The sequence below is a fragment of the Lotus japonicus genome, chromosome 1 (assembly GCF_012489685.1).
Source record: "Lotus japonicus ecotype B-129 chromosome 1, LjGifu_v1.2".
Taxonomy (NCBI): Eukaryota; Viridiplantae; Streptophyta; class Magnoliopsida; order Fabales; family Fabaceae; genus Lotus; species Lotus japonicus.
In genome coordinates this window covers 109,176,617-109,192,289 of record NC_080041.1, presented here as the reverse complement: position 1 = coordinate 109,192,289, position 15,673 = coordinate 109,176,617, and the positions used below count along the sequence as shown (strand labels likewise).

Here is a 15,673-nt window from a genome sequence, read left to right as displayed (position 1 = left end):
TTACTAACCACACCCCCATATCAGAAATAAAAAAAATAATAATAAAATGACTGTTTTTGTTGCTTAAATTTTAGCAATGTTGCTTAAATAAGCAACAATTGTTTATTCTTTTTTTTCTTGTTTTTTTTTTCTAAAAAATCATATTTTTTTTATTCATGATTTTGAATTGTATCATGACCTTGAAATAATATAAATATATGAGATATTCTGAGACCTAACAAAAAGTAAAATAAGAAATCTACTTGGAGGAAAATCTGCATAAATTACTTATAACTTGCAAAAAGTCTTATTCGGTGTGAGTGACATATACATATATTTAATTAATATTTTGTTTCATGTGAAAACGACGTGGAGGGGTGAGGTAGCGAGTTGAGTCAGCGTTTCAATTTAGCGACGAGACGAGTGATCACAGAGGAAGGAAACATAAAAAAATGGCAAAGAAAGAAAGTTACGTATAAAAGGAGAAGGGTGTAATTCACTTCCTTGTCTGTTGTGTCTTCTTGTTCCTTTGATTATTACTACTTATTAGGGTTTACTTTCCATTCCCATTCCCATTCCCATTCCCATTCTTGCAAGCAACGCTCGCTCGCTCGCTCTGTGCTGCTGTGGAGTGAACTACAACGTCTTACATTGATTATGCCTGCTTCAATTAATTAGCTAAGGCAAAGGGTTACTACTACCAATTTGGGATTCCAATTAGGGTTTTCACTCATTTCAATTACAACAATTGGGGCTGAAATTCAAATCACAGACTCAGATTCATGGATCATCGACGAGAAAAAGGCTGACTCCTTGTATGGAAACTCGTAGCCGGAAGCGGGCGGAGGCTTCCTCACCTGCCCCTTCAACCACCAAGCAACCTCGTCTTTCTTCTTCTTCCACCACTGCTGCTGTTAAAACTCGCTCTCGTTCTCGCTCATCCAAGACTTCTCCTCCCATGGACCCCACCAACGAATCCTCTGCCTCACGCCGTGATCCTCGCCGTGCCAGAAATCCTGACCGGGACAATTCCGATAAAGGAAAAGAGAAAGAACATGATGCTCTCAGCCTTAGAGATAGGGATGCAGACCGAGACCGAGCCTTGGGGTTAAACATGGACCACGACGACGATGATGATAACGACAGTGAGGCTGGAGTTGGAATTCTGCATCACAATTTGACTTCTGCAAGCAGTGCTCTTCAAGGCCTTCTTCGTAAGCTCGGTGCCGGTTTGGATGATCTGCTTCCGGGTGGTTCTGCATCCTCATCTCACCTGACCGGCAGGCTCAAGAAAATGTTGTCTGGTTTGCGAGCAGATGGGGAAGAAGGTCGCCAGGTTGAGGCGCTCACGCAGCTCTGTGACATGCTTTCCATTGCCACTGAAGAATCCCTCAGTACCTTCTCCGTTGATTCCTTCGCTCCCGTGCTTGTAGGACTGCTTAATCACGAGAGCAACCCTGATATCATGCTTCTCGCTGCCAGGGCGCTGACTCATCTCTGCGATGTGCTCCCTTTGTCGTGTGCTGCCGTTGTGCACTATGGTGCGGTGCCAATCTTCTGCGCCAGATTGCTTACCATAGAGTACATGGACTTAGCTGAGCAGGTTGTTTCTCAGTCAATCACTTTTACTCCACATGATTAATTAATGTATTGGGAATGTAGGATAAATGTCGCGAGTTATTTTTAAAACTAATGTCTTACGAGGTTCCTAATTTGTCAAAGGCTATGTGTTTGTTCAAGTGAGTTTATACATGACCTATCGGTCTTGAACTGAGGTTGTTGTTACTTAGGTCTGATATGAGTGATTGTTGACATGAACAGTCTCTTCAAGCCCTGAAAAAGATTTCTCAGGAGCACCCGACGGCCTGTCTTCGAGCAGGTGCTCTGATGGCGGTGCTTTCTTATTTGGACTTCTTCTCAACAGGAGTTCAGGTAACTCACCAATGAAATCCCTACATCTAGTGCATGGTTTTAACATTCAGCTGTCATTATTCATTTTGTGCTTACTGCCCATATCCGGCAAGTCTGTACTGACATAATTATATGCTTCAGCGGGTGGCATTGTCTACGGCAGCAAATATGTGCAAAAAGCTCCCTTCTGATGCAGCTGACTTTGTGATGGAAGCTGTTCCTCTTTTGACAAACCTCCTTCAGTACCATGATGCCAAGGTAAGGAAGTTTTATTGGTGAAATCATGATCACTTGAGCTGATGTTGTCAATTATTAACTCGCAGCTTTACAATTTTCAATTCCCATATTTATAGGTCCTTGAGCATGCCTCTGTTTGTTTGACTCGAATAGCTGAAGCTTTTGCATCATCTCCAGACAAATTAGATGACTTGTGCAATCATGGACTGGTAACACAAGCTGCCTCCCTCATTTCTACCAGCAATTCTGGAGGTGGACAGTCTTCTCTCAGCACACCAACATATACCGTAAGTGTAGTCTTTGCTATCACAATTTTTTTTGGGTATGTTTGGAAATCCTTTGAGATGATAAAAACGTGCATTCACGCACTTCACAATGTGGCAAACTCAGAAGCAATAATTTGCTCCATCTCAGAGAACATCTGTTCATATTCACTTTCAGCCTGTACACTAACATATGGTTTATCTGTGGTGCGCTGTACCTTTGACATGATTGGCTTATGCAGGGTTTAATCCGACTTCTTTCCACATGCGCAAGTGGGTCCCCTCTTGGAGCTAAAACACTGCTTCTCCTTGGAATTAGTGGCATTCTTAAAGATATACTATCTGGTTCTGGAGTATCTTCTAATGCCTCTGTTTCACCTGCATTGAGTAGGCCAGCAGAGCAGGTATAGTGTTTGGTCAATTACATGTAATTTTATCTCTCTATGGTTTGTTTAACAGATCGTGAAATCAAATTGATTGTCCAAATCGTTGAGATTTTTTCAGCTTTTTTTGTGAGATGAAGTTATTCCAATTCTCTTTTTTAATGTATAGATATTTGAGATTGTGAACCTGGCAAATGAGCTTCTGCCTCCACTGCCTCAAGGAACCATTTCACTTCCAGTCAGCTCCAACTTGTTTGTGAAAGTATCGGTTGTCAAAAAGTCTCCTGCTACCAGTTCTGGGATGCAGGAAGACACAAATGGAAATGTTCACGAGATATCAGCTCGTGAGAAGTTATTAAATGATCAGCCTGAGCTACTTCAGCAATTTGGGATGGATCTCCTCCCAGTTTTAATGCAGGTTAAATGTTTAAATTTGCTTCATTGTTAAAAGGCTCTCTCTCTCTCTCTTTATATATATATATATACTCATCCGTGACTGATTTATATAGTATTGGCTTGCTTCTGAAATAGATACATGGTTCCAGCGTCAATGGTCCTGTTCGCCACAAATGTCTCTCTGTCATAGGAAAACTGATGTATTTCAGCACAGCTGAGATGATCCAGTCTTTGTTGAGTGTGACTAATATATCAAGGTATCCAGTACTTTAATTGTGTTGCTATCACTTTGTATCATGAGTAGACAACTTATGCATTGTCACTTTAATGATATAGTTTCTTAGCTGGTGTGTTGGCATGGAAAGATCCTCATGTTTTGGTTCCTGCCTTACAAATTGCTGAAATTCTAATGGAAAAGCTTCCTGGAACTTTCTCTAAGATTTTTGTTCGAGAAGGTGTGGTCCATGCTGTTGACCAACTTATTTTGGCTGGAAAGTCAACCAATATCACTACACAGGCATCATCTGCAGAGAAGGATAATGGTTCTGTATCCGGAACATCATCTCGCTCCAGGCGCTATCGCCTTCGCAGTGGTAACTCAAATCCTGATACAAATCCCTTGGATGATTTGAAGAGTCCAGCTACAGTAAATGTTGGTATGCCACCAAGTTCTGTGGATACTCCAACAATTAATTCAAGTACTCGTGCATCTGTTAGCTCAACTGCTAAAGCTTTTAAAGAGAAGTACTTTCGTTCTGATTCTGGGACTGCTGAAGTGGGTGTTAGTGATGATCTTTTGCACTTGAAAAATCTTTGCATGAGGTTGAACACTGGTCTTGATGACCAAAGAACTAAGGCAAAGGGAAAAGTTAAAGCTTCTGGTTTTGGTCTGGATGATAATTCTGCTAATACGGAAGAGTATTTGATGGAGTTGATATCTGAAATGCTTAGGGAACTTGGTAAAGGAGATGGTGTATCTACTTTTGAATTTATTGGTAGCGGTGTTGTGGCAGCTTTGCTGAATTATTTTTCTTGTGGTTACTTCTCTAAAGATCAAATCTCAGAAACTAATCTGCCAAAGCTTCGCCAACTAGCACTTATGAGGTTTAAGTCATTTGTTGCCGTTGCACTACCTTCCGACACAGACAATGGCGGTGTTGCTCCTATGACTATCTTGGTCCAGAAACTACAAAATGCTTTGTCCTCCTTGGAACGTTTTCCTGTTGTGCTTAGTCATTCAGCTCGGTCATCTAATGGTAGTGCACGACTCTCCTCTGGATTAAGTGCATTATCTCAGCCTTTCAAGTTGCGCCTCTGCAGAGCGCAGGGTGAAAAGTCTCTTAAGGATTATTCATCCAATGTTGTACTGATTGATCCATTAGCAAGTTTAGCAGCCATCGAGGAATTTCTTTGGCCTCGTGTCCAGCGTGGTGATGCTGGTCAAAAGTCTACTGTAGCTGCTGAGAATTCTGAATCTGAAACAACTCCTGCAGGAGCAGGTGCTTCATCTCCTTCCACTTGTACACCCTCCACTGCTCGTCGTCATTCTACTAGATCCAGATCATCTGTTAACATAGGAGATGCACCTAGAAAAGAAATATCTCAAGATAAAAGCATGAGCTCATCTAAAGGCAAGGGCAAAGCTGTATTAAAGCCTGCACAGGAGGAAACAAGAGGGCCCCAAACAAGGAATGCTGCACGCCGCATAGCAGCTCATGACCAAGATAATCAAATGAAACCTGCAAATGGTGACTCAACTTCTGAGGTATGCTGCTGTGTTTTCGGAATGAGTCATAATTAAATAGTTTTAGTCCATATTTGTTTATAACATTGAAATATTTAATTGTTAATTGATTCTGCACGTGCTTATGCTTATGCTCCTTACTTCCTCTTGTCTAGATTTAAAAACCATTCATGAGTCGTCCTCTAGTAGTTTGAGCTTTCGGGTTGTTGGTTCTTAACATGGAACTAGAACCTCTGTGACAAGATAGGGTGAACCTGTTTAGGGGGGCATACTTTAAGCCCAAAGTACTATTGGTGAGGTGGCATTTTAGATTTAAAAACATTCATGTTCTTTTGGGAGGGTTGGTTTTTGCTTACTTCGACCACTTGTGAAGGGAGTAGAACAGTAGATGGAATGGAAGATCTTTTTGTGGATATTTCCATTTCTTTGCAATAACTTTCAATGTGAAAGATAATGGAGGGGTACTGGATATTTCCACCTGAAGGGGAGTTTCTGCAGTTAGGATTTTTCAGAAAATATTATTACTAGATATTATTGTTGCTATGCCCTGCTCATTGTTTCCATCTGCCATTTAGTTTTATAAATTTCTGTTAGTTATAGTCACATAACTTGTGTACATCCTTTATCTGAAAAATTTAGCCTATGCCCTTATTTAAGTTTTTTTGTTGATGCATATATTTGATAGGGGGCTTTTACTGGTTAATGCTTTAAATTGATGTTACTCCTGTTGTATCTTATTAGTAGTGGTGGCATGGATTGCTAGGTCCTCTTCTATCCATTTAGAGAAATAATAAAATAACCTTTGTATTTCTTCACCCAACAACTTAAGTTTTTAAGATAGTTGGTTCAAAACCTGCTATAGGAGCTTCTTTAAGCTAGTAGTCTAGGTTTTAATCCTTGTTGGCCCCGTGATTCTATTAAAAAGTTGCATTTCTGCACAAGGTAGGTGATTTGTGCTTAGTCCATGCTTCAAGCCCATTGGGCTCTTGCATGAGGGGACGTGTTAAAAATATAATATAAAATCATTCATGTGTCTTCACCCAACAGTTTAGGGCATGTTTGGTTTTCAGTTGAAAACCACATTCGGTGGATTGAAATTTGAGACTGCGCGGTACGAGGCCTCCTAATGCCCAAAACGTGAAAGAGACCTTGGACCTCTGTTTGGGTTCTGTTGGGTTCAACTTGAGACCAAACATGCACTTAAGGCTGTTTGTTTTGCTGTTGAGAACGTTCCTAATGTATATTTGCACGAATTACGACGCAAAATAGCTAACAGAACATGGATTGATTGAATGTGCTTTCTCTTTTTTCCAACTTTTGAACACACTTCAGTTTTTTAGATAGTTGGTTCATGGCATATCCTTTGACATTATTTTCCACTTTTTTTGTGCTAGGATGAAGAGTTTGATATACCTCCTGTTGAGATTGACGAGGCTTTGGTGATCGAAGATGATGATATTTCTGATGATGATGATGACGACCATGAAGATGTTCGTTTCTTCTTTTTGTGCTAAGATTTATCTTACTGCCATAGTTATTCTTATATCAGCGTCTCATTTACACAGTTAGTTTTGTAAAGTTCTTTGCATTTCTGAGCTTTCTATTTCCTCTTCTTCACATCTAGTGCGACTTTCGATTTGTCAAATTTCTGTATGTCTTTGTAATTTGTCATTATATCTACTAACTGCAGTTCTATCTTATTCTTATCATTATTTAAATATTTTACCATTAGTTTTGTAAATGCTACTATTGTAATTATAGATTTTAACAGTCATGGTTATCAACCATTAGTTGTTGTTGCCGAGATTTAAAAATGTCATTTAGTTCACTGCGTCCATTCTCACAATTGAGATTTACCAAACAGAAATCTATTTTTGCTTCTCAAAAATATTTTAATAAATACTTTCTGATCATCATTAATGCAACCTCAGTTGTGTCCATACTTGCAGTTGAAATTTATCAAACTGAAATGCAACTATTGTTTCTCAGTTTAGATTTGAATAACCACCATAATGCAACCTCAGCTTTTTTTAATTCTCTTATGCAGGTGCTGAGGGATGATTCTCTTCCTGTTTGCTCCACTGACAGGGTGCATGATGTTAAATTGGGTGACTCAGTTGAGGAGAGTACTGTTGCTTCGGCAACAAGAAGTAGCCAGACTAATGCAGCCTCAGGTTCTAGCAGCAAAGCTTGTACAGCTAGGGGATCTGACTCTGCTGATTTTAGGAGTGGCTATTCATCTAACTCAAGGGGTGCAATGTCATTTGCTGCTGCTGCTATGGCTGGACTTGGATATGCTAATGGCAGAGGTTTCAGGGGTGGCAGAGATCGGCACGGGCGTCTGGTATTTGGCAGTTCCAATGACCCTCCAAAGTTGTTTTTTAGTGCCGGTGGGAAGCAGCTTAGTAGAAATTTGACTATATATCAGGCAGTTCAAAGACAGCTTGTATTAGATGAAGATGATGATGAGAGGTTTGCTGGAAGTGACCATATATCCAGTGATGGAAGTGGTCTGTGGGGTGATATTTACACCATCACTTATCAGAGAGCAGAAAACCAGACAGACAGGGCCCTTACTGGAGGATCAAATTCAAACATTTCAAAGTCTGCCAAATCCAGTTCTGAAGCTAAGTTGCATCAGACATCAGTACTAGACAGTATATTGCAGGGAGAATTGCCCTGTGATCTAGACAAATCAAATCCTACCTACAATATTTTGGCACTACTGCGTGTGCTGGAGGGTTTGAACCAACTTGCACCTCGTTTAAGGGCCCAAATGGTTTCTGATAGCTTTGCTCAGGGAAAAATCTTGGATTTAGATGAGCTAGGTGTTACAACTGGTGCTAGGGTGCTTGTAGAGGAATTCACAAGTAGCAAGCTTACTCCAAAATTGGCAAGGCAAATACAAGATGCCCTTGCCCTATGCAGTGGGAGTCTTCCCTTATGGTGTTACCAGTTGACTAAAGCATGCCCTTTCTTGTTTCCTTTTGAGACTCGACGGCAGTATTTTTACTCAACTGCCTTTGGGTTATCTCGTGCCCTCTATCGACTTCAGCAGCAGCAAGGTGCTGATGGTCTGGGATCAACAACTGAAAGAGAGATGAGAGTTGGGAGATTACAGCGTCAAAAGGTTCGTGTCTCACGAAATCGTGTTTTGGATTCTGCTGCAAAAGTTATGGAGATGTACTCTAGCCAGAAAGCTGTACTTGAGGTAGAATATTTTGGTGAAGTTGGCACTGGCCTTGGTCCTACCCTTGAGTTTTATACAATTCTAAGTCATGACTTGCAAAAGCTTGGACTGCAAATGTGGAGATCTTATTCTTCAGATAAACATCACATGGAAGTTGATGGAGATGAGAAGAAAATGAAAATCAATGAAGGGCGTAATTTGGCTGGAGATGGAGAACTTGTTCAAGCTCCTCTGGGGTTGTTTCCTCGGCCTTGGCCTGCAAATGCTGATACATCAGACAGTAGCAAGTTTTCAAAAGTGGTTGAGTATTTTCGCCTGCTAGGCCGTGTTATGGCTAAAGCTCTTCAAGATGGACGGCTATTGGATCTTCCATTGTCAGTTGCATTTTACAAGCTTGTTCTCGGTCAAGTATGATAATGTTGTTGAGTTAACCATATTCACATGCATGTTTAATCTGAAGGCCAATTTATTCTAGTCTATATATCTAACCTTTTGTTTTGTTGCAGGATCTTGATTTGCATGACATTCTTTACGTTGATGCTGAGCTTGGGAAGACTTTGCTTGAGTTGAATGCTCTTGTTTACCGGAATCATTATATAGAATCTATTGGTGGTAGCTTTACTGATACAAAGGCCAACTTACTTTTTCGTGGCACCCCAATTGAAGATCTCTATTTGGATTTTACACTTCCTGGTTATCCTGAATATATCCTGAAACCAGGAGATGAATTTGTATGCAATTAAACCTTTAGCAAGTCTATAGCTTTGGTTTTCATGTTGTGGAAATCTGTTTTAACTTTCTGTCAAATTCTCAGGTTGATATCAACAGTTTGGAGGAGTACATATCTTTGGTGGTTGATGCAACTGTCAAAACTGGCATCGTGCGTCAAATAGAAGCATTTAGGGCAGGGTTTAACCAGGTTGTGTGATGGTCTTATTTTAGCTTGCACTATGTTTGATGATGAAGTTTTTCTTTTCTTAAAAATTGCCTCCCCCAACTCTCACACACCCCCACTTTTTTCCAGCTGAGAGTATCTAGCAGCAACATTTCTCTCCTATACAATTTCAGTGAAAGTATACTTGTGGGGTATAATTTGATTACAGAGCTGTTATCCTTCTGCTTTAGTTGCTGAGTTTTGAATTAGAGCTTTTGAGTTTACCTGGTACATGGACTAGTTTGTTTACATGTATTTGATTCTTAGGGGGTGGTCTGTTTCAATAAAAGTCAATAGGTATTTAGTGATATCTTAAATGGCGTAGTAAACATCTATGCCTTGATCTCATTCTTAAATATTTCAATTGGGATATTATAAAATGTATTACTTATGATGGCTCCGAACCTCCAACCCTACCTCCCTGTTTGAAAAAGAGTTTGCAATATTCTGTTATTCGGTATCAAATTTTGACATTTTGAAGATATAATTTGGAAAGTGAGTGGATGAGGATGGTTCTGCTAGACTCTCTTGTGTAAATGAAGAGAATATTATTGTTGGGAGAAGTTAGAAATTGGATCATTTGTATTGAGTTCAAAACTAAACATCTGTCACTTGCACACTTGTGCTGTTAATGCAGGTTTTTGACATTTCATCTTTACAAATTTTCACTCCTCAAGAACTGGACAATTTGCTTTGTGGCCGCAGAGAGCAGTGGGAGGTGATTTTGACCCAATTTTATTATTGCTTTTGACAATAATTAACAATCTCAGAACAAGCCACCATAATCATAAATTTTCTGTTGAAATATCTCTGCAGGCAGAGACACTTGCTGATCATATAAAATTCGACCATGGGTACACGGCAAAGAGCCCTGCCATTGTTAATGTATGGTTATTTTCCTAATTACAATCACTATAGTGTATTACTGTAAATTCAGCCTAGTTATATTTGATGTTTGTCCTGTTTGGTGCCAATTTCAGTTACTAGAAATTATGGGAGAGTTCACACCCGAGCAGCAGCGTGCCTTCTGTCAATTTGTTACTGGTGCACCTAGGCTGCCACCTGGTGGGCTGGCTGTTCTTAATCCAAAATTAACGATTGTGAGGAAGGTATTGGGATTTTTTTTGGATAACTTGATATCTTTGTTATAGCTTATGCACAGCTTGGTGTGATTTTGAGCTTGATATTTTTATCTTGTGTTTTGTTTTTCCTTTTTGCATAGTTATCGATGCACACTAATTCATGGCATTTTTCATGTCTGGGTGCAGCTTTCGTCTACTGCAGTTAATACTTCATCTAATGGAAATGGACCTTCAGAATCAGCAGATGATGACTTACCCAGTGTGATGACATGTGCTAATTACCTAAAGCTTCCTCCTTACTCTACCAAGGTACTGTAATATTGCATGAAGGGAAATGATTTTTGCGCACAATGCTTTCACCCCATTGCTTACTCCTTCTTTGGGGTATAAAAAGAGTTGGAAGGTGTTTTTCTTAGTTTCTCTTGTTTTATTATCCAAAAAGGTGATGTGCAAATAACGTTATTGCGGCATAAAATCGTTAAGTTGTCCTTTGGTACTAATCTTTAATCCGTTATTTAAAACAGGAAATCATGTACAAGAAGCTACTCTATGCAATCAGCGAAGGCCAGGGGTCCTTTGATTTATCATGAGTTTCTTAAACTGATCGACCTAACCCTGCATGGTAATAGATGAATCAAGGTCTTTGCTCGAGGCTCAGTTAATTATTGGTCGCGTGTACTGTCCTCGCTTCTCAAATAATGGTCTCATATTCGGTGCTCAATGGAAAGTTGTGGCTTAGTTCTGGTGAGCTGACATTTTTGTCCATAAGGTCTGTTCTGATATATGAATATAACTATGTTCTAGATAAGTTGTAGGCTCTTCTCTCATTATTTCTTTCTTTCTTTTCTTTTTTTCCATAAATGATAGTTGAATCCGGTCGCCACATTTTCAAGGGTTAAGGGAATTCACGGAGCTCTTTTTAACTTAAGCTGTTAGAACGTGTAAATAAAATAGGAATCTTGAAATTTTGATTTTTGTTTTATTTTTCATTATTCTGTCTATAAGTCAAATTGTTGGCACTATGTAAGAAAATATGACATCGACAAAGAATAATTTAAAATAATATGCTCTATGATCTCATTATATGTTCCTTTAGTCCTGATGTTAAGTACTGTTGGAAGCTCTTATTGATTCCCTGGTGTCGTTAGAATCAGACCAGATTGGCCGATCCGACCAGAACCTTGGTCGGTTCAGTCCTCTTCTATAATCAGCCTTGATGAAAACCGGTTAAAGTTGGTAAAACTGGCCAAAATCAGTTTGAACCGGTTTAGTCTCAGTCCCAAAGTCCATAACTACCAGCGCACCAGATTACAGCGGCAAACCCCAAGAGCAGCATGCCTTCTCCAATGCTCTGGCATAGATTCCACCACCATCATTGACGTCTTGGTTCTCGGAGAAGCATGTCAACAACATTGCCATGCGAAGCCTTACACAGTGAAAGGGTTGGCAGTTCCACCTTCGAAGATTGCACCAAAACAGCAAGCCAAGAGTGTTATAGGCCATATCTTTAACCTACATGGAAAATAGCCACGATACATAATAACTGTCGTTATATATCGCACAGAAAACAACCACCATTGCCAACCAACACTCCTTGAAGCTACTAGACCTACTCTCTAATCCCCACATATAGCCACATGTTGGAGCTCTCCTTGCTGGTAATAGTGATGGTTAACAGGGAGGGAAAGAAGGAGGTGGGAAAGAAGGAGGAGGAATAGAGGAGCTGATGGTAGTATGAAGAGGATAAGTAGAAAACAAATTAAAGAAAAAAGCAAAAATAATTAAAATCCTACATGGGGATAAAGATAAAGGCGGCCCCCACAAATTAGAAGAGACGAAACTTTTCTGAATTTGGTAGGAAGACCCCAAAGGAGAGGAACCGACTCCCGAAACTCCAAGGGGGGAAGGGAGGGAGGTGACGACGCCAAACTTTATTGTACTCTGCTTGAGTTGATATGTTTTCAATCATGTGGTAAATTGTGTTCTCTTTCTTTGTTTTCCTAATATGAGAGTGAAGAGACAAATGGTTCCATTTAGGGGTGGCAAAATAATCCATTAGTCCATATTCATCCAATCCATCCATTACAAAATCCATCCATATCCATCCACATAAAAAAATGATTTATATCCATCAACTTAAATCCATTGGATATCCATAATCCACTCATTTAAAATTCAAATCCATTTAATCCATACATTAGAATTTGATGGATCACTAATGGATTTCACATATTTTAATGGATTGACATAAAATCCTATTGGATTACAAAAATAGACCAAAAAACCTAAATTAACCCCAAAACCTTAAAATCGGTCTAAAATCCTAAAATTGGCCGAAAAACCTAAAATCGACTAAATAACCTAAAATCTGCGGAAAAACCTAAAATCAACCATAAACCCTAAAATTAACACTATACTCAACTAGAACCTTAAAATCGGCCGAAAACCCTAAAGTCAACCGAAAAATCTAAAATCGACCATATACCCTAAAATCGATACTAAACCCAACTTGAACCTTAAAATCGGTCAAAACCCCTAAGGTCGGCCGAAAAACCTAAAATCGACTAAATAACCTAAAATCAACCATAAACCCTAAAATTAACACTATACTCAACTAAAACTTTAAAATCGGCCGAAAACCCTAAAATCAACCATAAACACTCAAATCGATACTAAACCCAACTTGAACCTTAAAATCGGTTGAAAACCCTAAAGTCTGCCGAAAAACCTAAAATCAACCATAAACCCTAAAATTGACACTAAACCCAACTTGAACCTCAAAATCGGCCAAAAACCCTAAAATCGGCTGAAACCCCTAAAGTTGGCCGAAAAACCTAAAATCAACCGAAAAACCTAAAATCACCCATAAACCCTAAAATCGATACTATACACAACTTGAACCTTAAAATCGGCTGAAAACCCTAAAGTCGGCCGAAAAACCTAAAATCGACTAAATAACCTAAAATCGGCGGAAAAACCTAAAATCAACCATAAACCCTAAAATTAACACTATACTCAACTAGAACCTTAAAATCGGCCGAAAACCCTAAAATCAACCATAAACACTAAAATTGATACTAAACTCAACTTGAACCTTAAAATCGGCTGAAAACCCTAAAGTCTGCCGAAAAATCTAAAATCGACAATAAACCCTAAAATCGGTACTAAACCCAACTTGAACCTTAAAATCGGCCAAAAACCCTAAGGTCGGCCGAAAATCCTATAATCGACTAAATAACCTAAAATCGGCGGAAAAACCTAAAATCAACCATAAACCCTAAAATTAACACTATACTAAACTAGAACCTTAAAATCGGCCGAAAACCCTAAAATCAACCATAAACACTAAAATCGATAATAAACCCAACTTGAACCTTAAAATCGGTTGAAAACCCTAAAGTCGGCCGAAAAAACCTAAAATCAACCATAAACCCTAAAATCGACACTAAACCCAACTTGAACCTTAAAATCGGCCAAAAACCCTAAAATCGGCTGAAAACCCTAAAGTCGGCCGAAAAACCTAAAATCAACCATAAACCCTAAAATCGATACTAAACATAACTTGAACCTTAAAATCGGCTGAAAACCCTAAAGTCGGCCGAAAAACCTAAAATCGACCATAAACCCTAAAATCGACACTAAACCCAACTTGAACCTTAAAATCGGCCAAAAACCCTAAAGTCGGTCGAAAAACCTAAAATTGACCAAAAAAAACCCTAAAATCTACACTAAACCCAACTTGAACCTTAAAATCGGCCAAAATACCTAAAATCAACCTAAACCCCAAAACCAACACTTAACCCAACCTAAACCTTAAAATCGGCCGAAAAGCCTAAAATCGGCTGAAAAACCTTAAATCAACCATAAACCCTAAAATCAAAACTAAACTCAACTTGAACCTTAAAATTTTCCGAAAACCCTAAAATCGGCCCTAAAACTGAAAATCGGCTGAAAAACCTAACTTGGGGCCGATTTTTGGGTTTAGTGTCAAATTTTGTGTTTTTTGCCGATTTTATAGTTTAAGGACCGATTTTAGGGTTTAGGGTCGATTTTTTAGTTTACGATCCAATTTTTTAGTCTAGGGTCGATTTTTGAGTTTAGGGTCGATTTTTTTATTTTTTAGCCGACTTCAGTGTTTGGAGCCGATTTTTTAGTTTACGAACTGATTTTTGAGTCTAGGGTCGATTTTTGAGTTTAGGGCCGATTTTTGAGTTTTTAGCCGACTTTAGGGTTTTTGGCCGCTTTTTCAGTTTACGGTCCAATTTTTGAGACTAGGGTCGATTTTTTAGTATGGGCCGATTTTTGAGTTTTTAGCCAACTTTAGGGTTTTAGTGGATCCTAATGGATTATTTGGATCCATCCACTACAATCCATATCCATATCCATCCAATCCATCCATTTGCCACCCCTGGTTTCATTTATATAACTCTATTAGTATCTAAAAATACTTTTTTTTTCGTTCTTGTTTATTTCAAAATAAATTTGATTTCCTCTCATCATTTTCTATTTAACTAAACAATTAGAGAAAAAAAATCTAATTTCTTCTTTTTACATCAAAAATCTAAAACCATATGAATAATACAATTATTCTCTTTCTTTCCTCTCACCTTGTTTCTAACTTTTATCCTTTCCAAAACATAGAGTTAATGACCATAAAATATAAGTTGATTATTGTTCCGGGCCGACCTCATGGGCCTAATACATGGCCCAAGAGTTTGTCAACTTTGACCCAACAAGCGAGATCCTCAGTACACAACAGGACCTCGACCTACAACGACAGTGAGCAATACACTAGCTCCGATAACTCAAGCAGAGATAAGTGGTTAAGTCAAAACTCAACTCTCTTTACAACTTGTCTCTTATTATGCCTATCATTACCAACTAAAGAGGTCATCTCTTATATATGTATCTTCACTGGGTATTATGGTTTCTCCACAACAATCGTATCAACACGTTCCAATCTCTTATAACAACATTATTTTTCACTTTCTTTTTTTTCTTAACCAAGGTATCCCCTTAGCTGGTAACCAATCAATCACCTTCTCTCTTTGTGCATTCTTTTCTTTAAGAAAATTACATATGGCTTGATGTAATTCATTTGTAATGGCCAAAAGGTGAAAAAGACATGGAAATATCTAATTTTTATTATATAAAACTATAAAAAAAAATAAAGAATGATTTTTTTTTATAAAATTTAATACATTCTCATATTTGGTATATCACTTAATTTTTTTTTTCTGGGCTGGTTTTCCTTTTACTGGGTTTGGTCCCTTTTTAGGGCTTCTTTAGGTTGTTTTGATTTTTAATCCCCTTGAGAATGGTGTATATTTTGACTATTTTCTCATATATCAATTCTATTTTTGCTTTCAAAAAAAATAACTTCAAAATTTATTACTAATTTATTACTAATCAAATTGTAATTGCTATTTAGTATATTATCCAAGATATGTAACCAAAAAAAAATATTATCCAAGATATAACTCCTTACATTACAATGTAAAAGGAAAAAAATAAAACGACCGGGATACAGTAAAAAAAAATACAAGAAATAAAA

The 15,673-nt window shown here is 38.4% G+C and overlaps 1 protein-coding gene across 3 annotated transcripts; it reads left to right on the top strand.

Moving 5' to 3' along the window:
* Positions 1-465: 465 nt before the first annotated feature.
* LOC130729079 (E3 ubiquitin-protein ligase UPL3-like) lies at positions 466-11,214 on the top strand. Of its 3 annotated transcripts, none has more exons than XR_009015854.1 (18): positions 466-1,582; positions 1,801-1,911; positions 2,032-2,148; positions 2,244-2,414; positions 2,633-2,794; positions 2,943-3,191; positions 3,305-3,426; positions 3,506-4,934; positions 6,308-6,403; positions 6,961-8,511; positions 8,610-8,834; positions 8,918-9,022; positions 9,675-9,755; positions 9,854-9,922; positions 10,018-10,146; positions 10,306-10,428; positions 10,644-10,863; positions 10,987-11,214. XR_009015854.1 is itself a non-coding variant. In XM_057580706.1 (17 exons), the coding sequence occupies exons 1-17, from the start codon at positions 797-799 to the stop codon at positions 10,707-10,709; spliced, it is 5,592 nt and encodes a 1,863-aa protein (XP_057436689.1). In that variant the 5' UTR covers positions 466-796; the 3' UTR covers positions 10,710-11,214. The 3 variants fall into 3 exon arrangements, 1 of the variants encoding a protein (XP_057436689.1); XR_009015853.1 differs by having other exon boundaries at positions 10,644-10,888; XM_057580706.1 differs by having other exon boundaries at positions 10,644-11,214.
* Positions 11,215-15,673: the final 4,459 nt, after the last annotated feature.